Genomic DNA, 17,530 nt, shown 5'->3' with positions numbered 1-17,530 from the left:
TTGAAAGTAGATTGTAAACACCAGGCTGAGCACTGAAATTTTCAACACTGGTAGCAGCAGGGCTGTCTAGAGCGATGCTGCAGCTCTTGTTTCAGTGGAATGTGTCACCACTACATGAAAGATAGCTGTGTAATATTCTTTCCATCTAACATTACATCAAGTGATTCACACCAACATTAATTTCTTAAACTTAAGCTTTTAGTACAGCTTATGAAACATGGTGCAGTCTTCAAGCAGGATTATTTTCCTTTGAGTTTTTTGTAATAAGGTAATGCATAAAACTACTTTCCATTGCTTTACATGTCCCTAGTCTTCCCTAAACCTGGATGAAGAGGCAGGAGTGGCTTTGTAACATTGAGGCTGCTCCCAGCCACATAACATCAGGCACAAACCACCTGAACAACACACTCTGACTGCCTCCTTTCCCTTTCCCTTTGCTCCTCAGTACTCCTCTAGTACTGTCTATCTGATTCTGCCCACCAGAAGATGCTTCAGAAGAGCATGAAGAGTGGGCACCTATGCCATGACCTGCCTCCTGAAAGAGTATTCCCATGTTTCTGCTGCTTGCTGTCCTATACACTCTTCCTTCCAGGCAAAATGGGCTGCTTTGGTGAGTTTGGCTCCCAGCAGCACTCCAAAACTCAGTCCAGGTGTGGAAGCTGCAAGAAGGTATTTACAAATTGTGCCTTCTGGATTTGGATTGCTGCTTGAACAGGCGGTCAAATATTCTTTGGAGCACTGCAGAGCAGAAAACTACTTCTAAAACTGTAATTGCAGATCATAGCAATGAAGCAGCTAGACTAAGAATAAACACAGCAAATGTACACTCACCAGAGCCACTATATACACATGTATACACACACCCATACACACACACACTTGGCAGTGGCAGCAGCTCAAATATAACTAGACTAAAAGCCATTTCTGAAGACGTTTCTAAGGTTACTCGGTTAAAACTGAGTCATTGCACACTGTTGCATGTCTCATTTGAAATTCAGGATGGAGTCTAAGAATTGCCATTTTTAAAATTTCAAGTTGTTTCATAATCAAATTTGTAGGAAATTGATATAAATAATGCCATATCCTCAGTTAAGTCTCACATAGATTATGTTTTGGGTCATCTATGTAACTTTTTACTTGAATTTTTTTTTTTTTTAATGGATCTTATCTGAATGTCTTCTCTTTTAAATATCTAAGTCTGGCACTGATACAGTTTGGCTTGTTTAGCACACTGAAACCCAGTAGTATTCATGAACTCGATAGCTCCAGGACAAATTTCTAGTATAATGCAAAAATAATTAAAACAAAGGCATTATTTGGGTTTCTAGTAATTACTACAAATACTAATTTTTTTATTGCCAGATATAAAAAGATTACTTAGTATAACATCATCCCTGTGATGACACATACGTACCAATGCAACTTCACATTAATCACAGCAGGCAGGCCATCAATCAGTGCAATGTGACAACTGTTCTCCATTCTTCCTCCTCCTCTCTCTCTCTCAAAAACCCCAAAAAACTTCAAAGCATCTTTGGATATTTTGAACAAGAAGCAAAACCACTATTTATTGAACATTAACTTTTCAAAATACAATTGCTTGCTCTCTTTCTCAGTGGGTTTGATTTCTAACACAATGACTGAAAAACTCCTGCAAAAATACAATATACTTAGAGCTGAAATTCCAAACCTATTCTGAGCAAAAACACAGAAAAAAGGAAGAAATTAAGATTGCCTTAGTAGTATCTGTAACATCTGATCCTGGCTAACTCTAAAGCATATGCTAATTTTAAGCTTCAGAGTAGTCCATTGGCTTCAGTGAATCCAGTGAAAGTCTAGAAGATTAGTCAGGCACTTAACACTGCTAGCAAATGTGTAACTCTGGGATGGCAGTGAGGCCACGCGGAACACGCATAAGAATGGCAGTGGAAAATAAGGGGTAGGAGCACACAATAGGAAACCTTTGCAAAAGAATGGATCATGTGATAGAGCTCCTTTCAAGGACCACTTGAAAGGCATGTCACCACTCTAGGGAAAAAAAAAAAAAAAGAAAAACTATTTACTAACATACTGTTGCTTACACTGAGTCTTTGAAGTAGCAATACTTTCTCTCTCCAGGTCTGCCACCTTATACTTATTCAAGTTACACGATTTTCCATTTGTTGTAAAATAAAACAACGAGGGTTTTTACATAAAAAGGGTTTTTAAAATCAAATCCCTAAGGGATGAGTGACCTGGTAGATTGTTACGTTTGTTCTGATCAGCCCAGCACTCGGCAAAGTTAGCGTTGCTTTATCAATTTTTACAAACTCAACACCAAACTCAAATGGTCAATCACTACTTCCGTCCCATAGGAAAATCCAAACAAAAATACACCAGCCACTTCCTAAATGCATGTATCATCTAGAGGCTTTTTCTTTCACCAAAGTCATAAATCAGTAAATCAGGCAACGCCCTGCAGCAGGCTTTAAAAAGATGCAGGTTATGCAAGATGCAGAAGTCTTATTAAAAGATTTTATTTAAAAGCAATCCAAGAAAATGAATGTCAGTTCCTTAGCTTTTATTCACAAGAAAGTAGAAAATTCTGTTAGAAATATCTATAGAAGCATTACTGGCCAAGAAGGCCAAAAGAGCCTAAAAATCCACGTTTCAACTTGGATCTAGCTTAGGACAAACAGCTTCTGTAGCACTTCAGAATCATTATGCCAGACCTTAATCCCTAAATAAAAAAGTTTTGGACTAACCTATAATCACAGATTTGATGCTGCAATGCTATAAAGATGCCTTCTTAAAAAAAAAATCAAACCCCTAACACAACACAAATGTCAATGCTAACAGTCCATAAACAGGAAAAAGTACTGTGCCTGTTAGAAACTTCCCAAAGCAAAGACTTCTATCCTAGAATAAAGGTAAGAAAAATCAGGCAAATACGAATAGCTCACAGCCACAGGTATATAAGTTTAAAATCTATTTTTTTCTCTGTTCCCTTGACGCTGACAGTTCCACCCATGTCTTTTTAGACTCAAACTCTTGCTATATGATGAAGTTAGAAAACTCCTAAAATACAAAGCCTGTGGCAATTCTAAATTTCCACTGTACAAAGGTAGTATTTAATACCTGTGGCCAACAGTATGCTGGACTACAGCGGGAAGAAGTTGTATTAATATAAATGTTAAATAAACTGCTTAGCATTCTGAGACTCAGTATTTGACAACAGGTTTGATATAAGCATCCCGAGATCTTGAATTTCACCTTAATTTAATGATACTGTCACTTTACTCATTTGGAAATAAAAATGTGGTGGTTTATATATATATATATAAAGATATATAGTTTTAAAATCCCTGCCCTTTAAACAAGAAAATAATCCAGCAAATACTTCTTACAAGCAGATAGATCAAAACCGTATTTTATTATTAGTTAATTCCATCTGTGTGTTTAGACACACAGGAATTATATAGGATGCTGACAACAGCTGGACTGGGGGAGGGGAGGTGGGTGAGAGGAGAAAGGGGGGTGAGGTCTTCACTCCAGTAAGAGACTTGTGTACCTCACTGATAAACTCAGCCTAACTTCTTTATGTATCATATTTATCTTCAAATCTATTTATGTCACACAAGAGAACATATGAGCATAGCAGCTGTTACTATAGCAATGAAACTGAAATTTTTGAGAACACAAAAAACCCACCCCTGAAGGATGCTCAGTTTAGCAAAGAGATGGTTTAGAGAACAGCGCACCAGTATCTCACTTCTTGGATCTGCTCAAAGTCTGCGTTTACAGAGACATCAAATCAGCTGTAACAGCCTGTTCCCCAAAGAGCACTCGGAGCCAAATCACCGCTACCTCTTACTCGGCACGACTCGGTACACCGGGAGTTCCTGCTAAGTAACCCCAAACTTGTCAAGTACGCCTGAGCCGCCTGTAAATCCGGGGAAGAGCGATTCCCTGCAAAAGGCTCAGAGGTTCTGATGGCGGCAGAGAAGAGATTCGCCATAGTAACAAACCCCCACCCGCACCGCGGGTCACAGCGGGGAGCGCGGCGAGCCCCGCACCCCCCGGCAGCACGCACACCTGCCCGGCGCCGGGAAGGCGGGACGAGCCGGGAGAACTCAGGTACTTTACTCAAGCAGTGGCAGGCAGCCTCTCCGGGCACGACTCGGGATGAAACCCACCCGCAATTCTCCCAAGTGCCGTTCTTCTGTCAAACGCCCCCCACTCCTTCCCTCCCGTCCTCGACCGGCGGCCCTGTCCCCCCGCCTCTCGCCGTCCCTCGCCCTTCGCCGCCTCCCTCCGCGGGCGCGGCGGCACCGCGCAGCCCCGTCCCCCGCCGCAGCCGCGGACCCGAGGCGCTGCCGGCCGCGGTTTTACCTGCGAGGGAGCCGGGTCTCTGCAGGGTGGCGGTGGCGTACAGCTCCTGGGAGTGCTTGCTGTACTGATCGGCAGCGTGAACAAGCCGCTTGGTAGGCGACAGGGTGGCGTAAGTGCCGATGGTGGAGCTTAACTGGTGGATAGGAGAGGAGGAAATGTTAGACTGGACGGTGGGCGGGGAGGTCACTCGGATGGGGGACGGCGACAGTCCCGCCGAGGAGACGACGATGTTGATGGGCGAGCTGGTGCTGTAGGACTTGGCCAGGCGGCTGGGGGACTGCTTCGGGGAGGAGAGGCGCTGCGCGGTGGCGTAGGCGGCGCCCTCGGCGGCGGAGCCGGCCCGCGGCAGCTTGGTGGGGGAGCCGCCGGGCTGGGCGGGCAGCGGGGAGCTCACCCGCTGCGCCGGCAGCGTGGAGCTGGCGTAGTAGAGCGCGGCGGCGTGCTGGGGCTCGGGCAGGTGGAAGGCGCTGCCGTGGCTGGGCGCGAAGGGCTCCCGCGGCTGCGGGGCGGCGGGCGGCGGCGGCGGCTCCGGGCCGCCCGGGTGGGCGCCGCGGCCCCCCGGGCCCTGCTGCGGGAAGGAAAGGCAGAGGCGTCAGCGGCGGCGGGCGCCCGGCTCCCCCGGCCCTGCGCGGGGCGGTGCGGCCCCTCCGGCCGCACGCAGCCCCCTCGCTGACCTCGAACCAGGCACCCGGCGCCCGCGGGATTACGGGAGTTGGTAATCTGCTAAAGCATTCCCGGCCTTTCAGGGAAAAAACAACCGCCGGTTCGGGCCGAGAGGCGTCGAAACTCCTCCCGACGGCTGAAGCCGGCACCCGGCCGTGGGGCACAGCGCTCCGGGGTGCCGGTTTCCGGAACGCGCTCTGCTGCCAACCCCTAAATCAGGCAGGGTTTAGCCCCGGCTCAAATACTTACGTACGTACATATACACACATAAATACACCCGCGCCCCTTTATTCTGCATACATTAGGAGAAGAGCGGCCGAAGCCTCGGAAAAGCCTTTAATCGAGTAACTTTCCTCTGTTTCCAGCAATCTGTGTCCCTACGAGGAGAGGCACCGCACTAGGAGCTCGCTGCCCCCTGCGGCCCCGACCTGGGTGAAGGGGCGGAAGGAGGGGAAGCCCGGGCCGCTGAACGCCAAGCCCCCCTGGCAGCACGGCAAGCGGCCGCCTCGTACTTAGTTACGCGGCACGAAGGGGGCGGGGGGTACGGGAGGAGCTGCCTGGGCCGGGCGCTTCCCTGGGCCACATCCAGCGGGGAATCTGCATAGAGGAGGAGGGAGAGAGCTCCCTGCACCGACCGCTGGCCGCGAGCGAGGCAGCGCTGAGTTCCCTCTTAAGACCAGTAATTGAGGGGGGCTGGGAAGAGGGAGCGAGAGAAAATCCTCGGGAGATGCTGCCTATGAGATATTTCGGTTCTGTGCCTGAGCAGCTTCTGAAGCCGCAGAGGATGGAGCTCGCCCTCACACACAGGCGGCTCCCCCTTTTTTTTTATCGCAGATCTTAGGCTCAAGAGATCATCTGTGAGTCTGGTAACGTTAAAATCCTCTCATAACTGCACCCCGCAGTGAGCGAGCGCTCAGCGCTCTGTTGGAAGATGCACTGTTGGATTCAGATACTATTTTCTTTCTGGTTAGGCAGGGGATTTACTTGAAACCTCAAAAAGTACTCTGGATCCTCGGAGTTGACAGCATAGTTTGAATCGGTCTGACCGGTGCTTTGCCCAAACACATGCATACGCCTCTCAGCTACTGATTTCCTTAGCCAGAAGAAGCTTTAAAATGTGAATAACGAATTTTGTGACTCAATTCAAAGAGGTGTTGTGAATGCCAACAGTAGCATTGTTACACATTGAATAGCAATGTGGTTTTCCAGTAGCATCCTACAAAAAAAAAAAAAAACAAGTGGGCAAAAGCACCATGTTCCTGGTATGAAATTTGATTTATTTGCACCAGGATATTCAATAAAGGATTTGGTCAGGAGCTGAGGACAGCGTAATTAATCGGAGCAGAAAATAAGATACAAAATGCCAGAAATCTGTACTTATTCCTATGTACGCCCACTGGAAATGTTTCTGTCTTTTTTTTTTTTTTTTTACTTTTGGAGCCTGCCCCTCATCTTAAATGCTTTGTGTCTGGAGGAAGAATATGTATTTTCCTAGACAGAGACAAAAACAAGGCTTTGGAGAAGCTCCTCCTGGAGCTTTGCTCCCAGTTGTTAGTAGCATGGAAGAAGCTACCAGCACTGACATTGTTCAGGCTTCTTAAGATAGCACTGCCAGACCCAAACCTCCCTGGCTTTGAGGTTTTGCACCTCACAGAGCAATGGCTTTACACATAAATGAAATGTAAACTGTTCCACTCCAGGTGCTCTGTATGGTGACTGCCAGGTGAGCTCACAGATGGAAGTAGCTGATCTCTTTTGAGCTGGACTGTTTGGATTGCAGCAGCAAGTAACAAACACCACAGCTTCAAGTACAAGCATTGACAGTCTCAAAAATGGTCAACAAGCTCAAGTTGCTCATTTGAAAGGCTCCTAAGAAAAACCAGGAAGGAAAACTGTGGGAACATCAGTGCACTTTTAAAAGCTACTTTCATGCTGAGCTACTTACCATATATGCTTTAAACTGGAAAGAAGGACTAATCTTCAGCTGACTGTCCAATAATGTATTTGACAGGAGTACAGTTTTCATTTTCCGGGTTTAGACTATATGGTAACAACTTTCATTAAACACAAACAGGTTGGCATGATTTAAGACAACATGGGCAGAGCAAATTTTGTACTTAACAAAATGTCATTCAAACTAGCTACATTATCAATTGATATTTGTTAATAAATTTTACTTTTTGGACTGTTAAGCAGCATAATAATAATGATAATTATAATAATAATAACAACAATAATAATAATTTTGTAATAAGCAGTGTTCCAAAATACAGTCTTCTGCAATGTGACCAGTGCACCAGTTGCTTCTTCAGTGCACTGATAATGCACTGGTAACTTTAATATATTGCTGCTGATCCTAAGGGTTTTAGGGAAGCACTGTCATCATGTATACAAAATTTCTTTTTCTAATCTACTTCTACACTGCTTAATGTGTCAAGGATTTAGAGTAATTAATTTAAAGTAAACCAGTATTATCCCATATTCCTAAGAAATCTCTATAAAGCTGGGGGCATTCTGCAAGCACTAATTCAAAAAAAACGCAAAAATCCCATTTCATGATGATTTGTTATAGGGAACAAGGTGTAGTGATGGGACACAATAATTAAATGCTTAATTAAAAATGCAGTATATAGTACTTCCTAAAAAGCTAAGCATGTGCTCTGTGTGAAGGAGAGAACTTATGGATGAACAGATTGCAATGACAACACTAGCATGCAGTATTTTCTAGGATGTGACTAATCTCAGACCTGTCTTAAATGTACTGTGAGGTTCTTAGGTTTTTTTCAAAGGGCCAAGTGTGCAGTAACATTATCCACACGCCTTTTCAGAAACAAAATGTGGTTTAGTTTTTCATTGTGTTTCTCCCTGTCTGTGGCTTAAGACAGACATAAAGACATGTCATTGTTCACCTTGCAATGTGACATACTTCATACGGAAGAATAAAATACAATGGTATTTTTCCCTTATTTTTTCCATTTATCCATTATTTTTGTCAACCTGATAACAAAACTGTATTTAAACTAATAAACTAAGAGCAAATTTGCTTCTCAATAATTATATTTTCTATCATCATCCTATTTCATAGATGTGAATAAAAATCAAGGACTTTCTTACTACAGCCCTATGAATATCTATTCCAAGAAACAGGGATTTAATTTCCCTGGCATCCCAATGAAAAGTAGCCTTGCTTATTTGGATTCAATATATGGATTCTGGTATATCCTTTTTAGAAACAGGAATGTGTGAAAAAAACATGAGAACATTAACACAGCTATAAAAATATTTTCTTTCCCATTTAATGTTACTAAGAAGATCGTTTTCTACTGATTCAAAACAGTATCCTTAGCTCTTCATACAGAAAATTATTGGGAGTATCCAGTTAGGTTATAGGAGACCAGAGAACAGTCTAACTGTTTTTTGCCTGTTCATTCAAGCATTTAATGCCCTAAATTCCAGGAAATTAGTTTTTTGGGGGTTGGGTTTTTTGGGGTTTTTTGGTTGTTTGGTTGTTCTTGTGTGGGGTTTTTGTTTGGTTGGTTGTTTGTTTACAATCCAATTGATAGTTCAAAATGGAACTTTAACCAAGAAAGAGTAAATAAAAGACTGCAATATAAGATTTCTGTTCCATAGAGTAGAATTGAGAGGGGCAAATAACTGTGTTGATTTATTTATTCTGCAGAAATTTTTTCATGGATAAGAAATTACAAAATGGCTAGAAAACTTTAAGTGAAACTTTGGGGTCTGCTACTAATTATCAATCAGTATATTGATTCTTGGAGATTGCTCCCAGAGGTTTGAGTAAGTCTACGTGCTCAACTTAGGTCTGGATGAACTTTAGTTTAGCAGTAAATGCCAGTGCCAGTTTTCAGTTCATTTTGTTCTCTGGATCTCTTTGCCTTTAGAATCTCAAACAAGTCACATTGGATGAATACTAACATAGTCATATCCAGTACACTGTGGTCCATGAGGAGACCCTTTCTCTTGATTTTAGGGAGGATTTTCCAAGTTGTGTAGAAAACCTCCCTCCAGGACCCTTTGGCTTTTAAATATTGGTGTGGGTTGGTAGCTTTAGGCAGAAAACTCGTTCATCCTGACTAGGGTTTTCTAGTGACATTCCATGGGTGCAGCTCCATTTCACAGTCTCAGTGATGTTCTGAGCTTTTTCAGAGACTGCTAGACTTGCCAGTCTGTTGAGGGCTACTTTTTTTCCTGTAAGCCCAAAGAACCTTCTATAAGGCTTCACTCAAGGCATCACTCTGCTGTGGTCTAACACCTCAATCAACACTCTTACAAAGGGTAGAAGAAGGCATGGAAATTGCATAACATTCTCCAGTCTTGGAATGCATCCTTCAGTCTTTGGCCAGGACCTATAGAAGGGCCTTTCTTCTGCAGGACTGCTTTAATGTAATTTGTAAGTCCCTGACCTGTCTAGGAAAATGGTACCTATGTTCAAATGCTCTAATACAGTAACAGATGCCTGACTATACCTCTGGATCCCTCAAATATGGCCTATTCCATCTCTTTCTCCTGATTTTGTTCAAAATTCCAATACTAGTAGTAAAATTTGTCAGCCTACCTGATCCTGCTCTCAAAGGTCATACATACAGATGAAGGTAGGTAATTGTAGTCTTCTACATCCACAAACAGAATTTTGTGAGATCTTTTCAGAATGTCCAGAGATGGTCCATCTCTGGTTTTAAAGCAGCAGTGAATGCTACAGTCATTACCTATGGTAGAATCAAAGCAGGATCACAGATTTCCACTGCCATAATCTCTAATAGTGAATTGTTCTCTGAGTGCCATAGTAAGAGTAATTTATCTTAAGATTTCATCTTGTTTCCTTTATGACAAAAAAACTTCTTATGTTTATATTTGGAATCTGGCCATTGTCATCGGCCATACTACCAGAAAGGAAATCTTTATTTTGACTTTTGTCTGGATAGGTTATCAAGCAGCCTGTTACCTTGTGGCCAATACACAGTTTCTGCTTAAAAACTTAAGACATTCTAGCACTAATTGCCATTGAGGAGTGGTGGTCTGATGAATGACAAACTTATGACTTGTTCATAGGAAAAATGAGACAAGTTGGAACACTAACTGTAAAATGGGTTTTCAAGACTTTTTAATCACCTTTAATTTCCATTTACTTTTTTTTGTTTTTAAGGTTTTCCAATTCTGTGCCAGCTTATTCAGTCCAAAAGCATCAGGTGCACAGGGTAATACACAGTAGGGATTTACCTGTGTTGCTGCCACAGTCTCTGAAAAGACTGCAACATTACCAACAGCTAAACACGTCCTCACCCAGAATGTAAACTTCCTTTCCTGTCCCCTTGCAAACACATGGTAGAGCATGCAGAAAACCACTCTTTTTAGTACATGCTATGCTTTATACTCCTTTGATATCATCACAAGATGATCATTCTCAAGGTTGCACTAAGTTGGACAATGAATTTGAAAAGCAGTTTTTAGTGGGAGAGCAGAGTAATTCCCTGCCAGAGTAGCAGCTTTTGCTAAGAAATCCTATCCCAGTGGTATTTAGAAGATAAAAGTTTTGTGTTTCAAAGTAGGCAAAGCACTGGAAAAACTCTATGATCTATAATGAACTCCAGCAAATTGACAAAAATGTTAGATTGCACTTTGCAACACTATACAGGAAGTCCCAAGACTAATTAGTTTCTCTTTTTTATACAATTGCATTTTCACAAATTGTTTTTGCTGTCACAGCTGGCCTTGGGACTATTTACATTTTTTTGCAAGCATTTGGACTATCATTCATGTTGAGAGATAGCTATATTCCTTGCACACAAATACCAAAGGAAATTATCACAATCTGAGAAGCTTCAGCTCCTGAGGCTTATTTTAATTATAATAGGTATAGCAAAACAATTCTTAGGATTGACTTCTTTTTTTCTCTGTAATTGTGGGATCAGCGATGGTCATATTCAGAATTTTTTAATTTTGACTTTTGAATCTTCCTCTTCCTGTCTACCTCTTTTAAAACCCCTTTTATATACTTCTAATGGTATTAATTATAGTTTATATGGCAGTCTGTTAGTATTTTCAAAATATATTTTAATTCATCTGAAGTTGTCAGGCATCCTTTGCAGCATCATGGTGTGAAAAATTATTAAGTTCTCTGAATTATTTTCCTGTGGGAATATCTATCCTACAATGTAGAGGAAAGTAAAAAGAAAATCTATTTTCTGTCCTCTCATACCAAGAAAAACAAAGGATAGGAAATGTTGCCTTTCTAACTTACTAATTACCTTTCTGAAGGAAACCAGTTCTCTCTGAAGTTGATGGTTCATGACAGGTTCTCAGATCTAAGCAATGTCTGATCAGTGTAATTTCAATGAAAAAAAGAATCTAGATCATTAATTTTCCCCCCTCCATATATTCATCTTTTTCTATCAATGAGTATAATAGAATTTATATTAAGAATATATATATTTCTAATCTTACAAATCTGCATGATCTTCCTTCCTCCCCTAAAAAAAAAAAAAAATTCTTTCTCCTTCCTCTCTCACTTCTATCTTGTTTTTGTTTCTGTTGCTTTCATGACCTGCTCCATTTCTATCATTTTATTTTTCCAGCCTCCTTAAAGACTGCATCACAGACTTTCAGGCTAACCCCCAGGGTATGATGCTTTTCAAAAAGCACAACTCCAGATGATGCTATTTTCCACAAGATTCACTTGGAGAAACTGGCAGCCCATGGCATGGCTGGGTGCACTCTTCACTAGGTAAAAAACTGGCTGGGTGACCAGGCCTAGGGAATGGTGGTGAAAGGTTGCATCAAGTGGGTGGCCTGCCACAAGTGGAATTTCCCAGGGATCTGTGTTGTTTAATATCTTTATCAATGACCTGGGGGGATGGAGTGCACCCTCAATGAGTTTCCAGAAAAAAACCAAGCTGGCTGGGAGTGTTAATCTGCTTGAGGTTAGGCAGGTTCTGCAGAGGGATCTGGACAGGCAGGATCAATGGGCCAAGGCCAGCTGCATGAGCTTCAACAAGGTGAAGTGCCGGGTCCTGCACTTTGGCCACAACAGCTTCATGCAGCTCTGCAGGCTGGGGGAAGAGTGGCTGGAAAGTTGCCAGTGGAAAAGGACGTGGGGGTGCTGATACAGGTAACTGAACATGAGCCAGCGTGTGCCCAGGTGGCCAAGAAGACCAATGGCATCCTGGCCTCTACCAACAGTAGTGTGGCCATCAGGACCTGGGCAGTGATCATCATCCTGTACTCAGCACTGGTGAGGCCACACCTCTAACCATGTGTGCAGTTTTGGATCTCTCAATGCAAGAAAGACATTGAGGTGCAGCAGCATGTCCAGAGAAGGGCAGCAGAGCTGGTGAGGAGTCTGGAGCACATGTCTTATGAGGAGCAGCAGAGGGAGCTGGGGTTGTTCAGCCTGGAGAAAGAGAGGCTCAGGGGAGACCTCATTGCTCTCTACAACTGCCAGAAAGGAGACTGCAGCTGGGCAGAGGTTGGCCTCTTCTCCCAGGCAACCACCAATAGGAAGTGGCCTCAAGCTGCACCACGTGAGGTTCAGGTTGGACATCAGGAAGAATTTTTTCATTGAAAGGGTTGTCAAGTCACCAGGCCTGAGGGTATTTAGAAGACGTGCAGATGTCTCAGTTGGGGACATGATTCACTGATGGCCAGTGCAGGGTCAATGTTTGGACTCTGTTCTTAGAGGTCTTTTTCAGTGTAAAAGAGTCTATTAAAAACAAAAAAAAGTACCTACCAAATTTGAAAATTAATTTAACTGTGCTTTATTTCATTTTTCAGTCTTAGAGAATAGGGAGCTTTGCTGAGAAAATTGAGAGAATAGAGTATTGTGTGTCTCTCAGTATCTCACAAACTGTGCAATGACTCTAATACTTGAAATCTCTTAGCAATTTAAGGCTTTGAAATTCAAATAACTACTCTCTTCTACAGAATCCCGAACTGCAAAATGTCCTGGTATCACACTGAGATGATCTGCTTTGCTAGGATGTTTAGCATCTAAACAGAGAAAATAACCTGTGCTGACCGATACAACCCAGTTAGACTTTGTTTAGCTACTGAAGCTTAACTTTCTACTGAGAGGCTTTGACGTCACAGTGAAAAGCGCAGAAGGTGAGACGGTTACATTTCAGAGCTAGGAGAGATGCTTTAGCCAGGTAGAGGGCTTTACAAAGTTTTCATGAATATCTGAGACAATGTTTCAAAATGCTTTAAATGTAGAGGCGACTGTCCTACAATATGTGGTGAAAAAAGTATTTCCTACACTTGAGATGAGGCTGTAGCACCATGTGATGATGCATGGTATCCCAGGCAGTTTCACATCTGGTGTCAGCCTGGCTTTGTTTCTTTTTCCTGGCACTTACTGCTTTCAGTAATGTGGCAATGCTGGCAGGTCCTAGACTTTAGGATGGACTCCTAATCAGCACAGGCACAGAAATTTGCTTTGAAAATTAAGTGTTTGAACATGCTATTACCAAAATATATATGCAAGCAAGTAAGTTAATCTGGCATGTAGATCTCCTTGTTAATCAGGATTACTTTATTACTATGCAAGTCAACCCATTGGAGATTTACAAAAATCAAGATGGTAACTCCACCCTGCTGCAGGTGTGTTGAACAAGACACAAAGTAAAGGGAGAAATTCAGTTTCGGGAAGCACCGAACATCTCTTTCCTGGGAGCTACTCCACACAATTTCAGGTGTGAGAGACCATGATTGCTTAGGACACATACCTGGCTGTAGCTCTGGATGGCACCTCTGGCCTGACTGCTGCGAGACGGGAGCTGGGCGGATGCTGTTTCACCCAGGGCAAGGGTCTGGTTGCTGTGGTAGCTGGCTGAGTACTGGAAGGATCCTTCAGGTTTGGAATTGAGCTGGAGTGCACTCTGGGAGAGGAGGCTGGGCCCTGTGGGGACAGGATTTGAGAGCAGTCAGAAAGCCTCAGTGAAAGAGCGTACCTGTATTATCTGTCAAGTGAGTCTTGAAATTATCAGATGTATGTGGCTTCAGATTTTCAGATTTTGACTTTTCAGTAATAAAAATGCATGCATTACTTTGTTTCCTTACCACTCAGTCAATCATGTTCAAGCAACAGACCACATTGCTTTCTTTGCAAGCAATGTATGGTTTTCACTGGTGAAGAAATTCTATGCCTGAACAAATCCAACATACTATTTGGTAGAGAAGTCCTGCTTTTCAACTCAGAATAGTTGATGAGGGCTTTTTCCCCCTAAGGATAAGCCTTGTTTATTTCTCTTAATTATATCCAGTTGTTCTGCCAGGGAAATGCTAACTTGTCCCTCCCTAAGCCCCCAGCACATTAGATCTATTGATTACTGCCACTGTCTTGTACACAGAGTGATGTAATACTTTGGTGCCTGTAGGGATGGATGGCAGCCTTTAAAATATTAATTGCTCTTCTCATCATGCAGGACACACCCTGATCTCAGTGAATCTTTGATGACTATTTTTTCAGCTATCTTATCTTCCCCACCACAGCACTGCACAGCAGGAGAGCCAAGTACAGACAGCGAGCCTAAACTGGGGCTGCCAGACTGAAGGGCATGTCAGGACCATGAACACTTTCCACAGTTATTTAGTAGTTCTGTGAAACTGAAACATGGTGTAATCTTCATTAGGTTCGCGTACGAGTGATTTAGCTTACCACATGCGCATAGCAAATTTCACAGTTTTTCCACACAGGAATCAAGTGCACCTGCAGCAAATTTGCAGATGACACCAAGCTGAGTGGTGCAGTTGCCACACTTGAAGGATGGGATGACATCCAGAGGGACCTGGACAACCATGAGAAGTCCAGGGAGCATGGGAATTCAATGGGAATCACGAGATTCCCATTCAAACATGGGAATCTTGTGAGGTTTAACAAGACCAAGTGCAAGATGCTACTCCTGGGTCAGGGTAAACTGTGGTATCAACCCAGACTGGAGGATGAATAGATCAGAGCAGCTGTGCCCAGAAGGACTGGGGGGTGCTGGAGAGGTTGGACATGACCCAGCCATGGGCACTCACAGCCTAGAGAGCCAAACGTGTCCTGGGCTGCATCCAAAGCAGCGTGGGCAGCAGGACAAGGGAGGGGATTCTGCCCCCCTGCTCTGCTCTTCTGAGACCCCACCTGCAGTTCTGCATCAAGCTCTGGAGTTCCAGCACAGAAAGAACATCTGTTGGAGCAAGTCCAGAGGAGGGCCACTAAGTTAGATGGAACACTTCTCCTATGATGAAAGGCTAAGAGAATTTGGATTCTTCAGTCTGGAAAAGTAAAGGTGTGACCTAACAGTGACTTTCCACCACCTGAAGGGAACCTACAAAAAAGATGGAGAAAGACTTTTTATAAGGGCATGTAGTGGCAGCACAATGGCTTCATGCTGACAGAGTAGCTTTAAATTAGCTGTTAGGAAGAAATTCTTCCCTGTGGTGGTGAGGCAATGGCACAAGTTGTCCAAAGAAGACATGGATAACCCATCTCTGTAAGTGTTCAAGGCCAGGTGGGATGGAGCCCTGAGCAACCCCGTCTAGATGAAGATGTCCCAATCCACAGCTGGGGTGTTAGAATGATCTTTAGATGATCCTAAAGATTGTTTCTGACCCAAGCCATTCTGTCATTCTATGATTCTATGATACACAGAGAGCTACATTAAAGAATACACACTTAATCCTCTCTCTGTCTTCACTGATGTTAGTCTCTTTCAGTGTCTGGGCCCAGGAAGTGAAATACAAGAGGAGGAAAAAGGGTTATACCTTGGCCATTGCATAGGTTACCTTCAACCCAACAGCTGTCATCTGTACACTCAGTGGGTCCACAGGGATGACAGGTTCATCTTCTGGTTAGCACTAACAAGCTCACGAGAGCACAGAAGGTGACACAAGCCTTAAGAGATGTGAAATGATTACAGTGATTTTGCTCCTACAGAACATGTGGCAAGTTCAGTTTTAAACAGACTCACAATGGAAAAGTTCCAATGAATTTACCAGAAATAACTTCCAGTACATTCCTGATACAAAGGCAGTTTTTTTATGACCTTTAAATCTTTGCTATGAGGATGTAAAGCTGTTCCCAAAAGATTTCCACTTAGAAAACATGCAAACAACCCCACCCCCAAATTACACAGAGAGTATTTTTTCCTCTAGCCTATTTCTCAGAAATGGCAGAACCATTATAACTGCTATTTTCCAAATCCAACCTGAACTGCTCATATTATAAACAAATCGTAGTAGCCTATGTAAAGAGGAAGTGTTTGCATCTAAATGTAGACTGGGATTTTGACACTATTTTACATATCAACACAATTTATACTGCAAAATCAACTGCATTCATCAGAACATTATGACACAGGACAAATTTAGAATGTAAGTTCTGGTCCCTGTATTTTCCTTACAAGTACAGAAGGAGGTGGAGCTCTATGTATGCTGTGAGGCCAGTTAAAATGTATCACATCCATAGGAGAGCTGAATTTAATCCTCTATGGGTGCTTATAAATCCAGTCTTTGGTACTTTCCATTCCCTGGCTCTGCAAATAAGGTTTATTTAGCATTTTCCATTTAACTGGTTTTGTTGCAAAATTTCTTCTTTAATGAAAGAAATACTTTCACAGGTTTTTTTTTTTTGTTTGTTTGTTTTTTTTTTTAAGAGCATAAAGAAAATACATGCTTAGTTCTAAAAAGATCTGTAGGTTTTATTTCAATCTTGTGGAATTTGAATTTTCACTGAGAGTTTTTCTATGATCAAGTGATGAACTAGATCAAGTTCAGAAATTTCACAAAGGCATAACTTTCCCATGAGAAGAAAAAGTTGCAAGAAGAAAGCAATTTTTGTGTATGAAAGTGTTTGTACTCATTCTGAAAGTAATTATGCTGTGACATTTCTAAAGCTTAAATAATGATTAAACTATCACATGCTATGAATGCAATATGTTTAAATTTTCATTGCATCTGGCTTTCAAGTGCTACTTTCATATTACTGTGGCTCACTAGGGGATTTACATTGCCAGCTAGAAACAGATACATGGGTTCCCTGCACCATTTAGTTTAAACACTTCCATGCACTTAAAGAAACTTATCCAACCCCTTGGAAAAAAAAATGTAAAAAGTTTGGCACACATAGTTTGAAGTTCACTAAAATACTGGTTTTATTTAGCAGTTTTTATTTTTTACCTTAACAAGCAGTAATGAACAATTAAAACATACATATATTTTAATAATTACAAAGTAATTTCAGAGAGACAGATATTTTACATAAGCCTAGAATTTTAAATAAGCCCAAGCAAGTGTAGAATAGAGTAAACAGCAAAGCCCTAAATCAAGCATCCAAACTAGAAGATACATTTGAGATCAATCAAAGTGACCATGAAGAAACACAAGTTCGTTTTTCAGGGAGTACTAGCAGTCCCGCCTTGTCTGATAGGGAAAAGATGGATTGTTTTTCTCATTAACATTGAGATTTCAATCTGAAGGTAAAACCAAACCTTCTAAAGAG

At 42.4% G+C, this 17,530-nt stretch overlaps 1 protein-coding gene across 10 annotated transcripts in view; it reads right to left on the bottom strand.

Moving 5' to 3' along the window:
- The window catches only part of CTNND2 (catenin delta 2), a 634,494-nt gene that overhangs the window by 265,906 nt on the left and 351,058 nt on the right, over positions 1-17,530 (bottom strand). For 9 of the 10 annotated variants that reach the window (XR_008441479.1, XM_054003720.1, XM_054003943.1 and 6 more), the window contains 2 exons: positions 13,773-13,945; positions 4,372-4,939 (listed from right to left, as the gene is read on the bottom strand). Coding sequence is in view for 9 of the 10 variants with exons in the window: in XM_054003720.1 (XP_053859695.1) it covers positions 4,372-4,939; positions 13,773-13,945 (741 nt within the window). In the remaining variant the exon portion in view is untranslated. The remainder of the gene's footprint in view (positions 1-4,371; positions 4,940-13,772; positions 13,946-17,530) is intronic. The other variant, XM_054004304.1, reaches the window with a different exon arrangement.

Source organism: Vidua macroura, chromosome 1, assembly GCF_024509145.1.
Source record: "Vidua macroura isolate BioBank_ID:100142 chromosome 1, ASM2450914v1, whole genome shotgun sequence".
Lineage (NCBI taxonomy): Eukaryota > Metazoa > Chordata > Aves > Passeriformes > Viduidae > Vidua > Vidua macroura.
The sequence above is the reverse complement of the archived record's forward strand: the minus strand, read 5'-3'. Positions and strand labels throughout refer to the sequence as shown.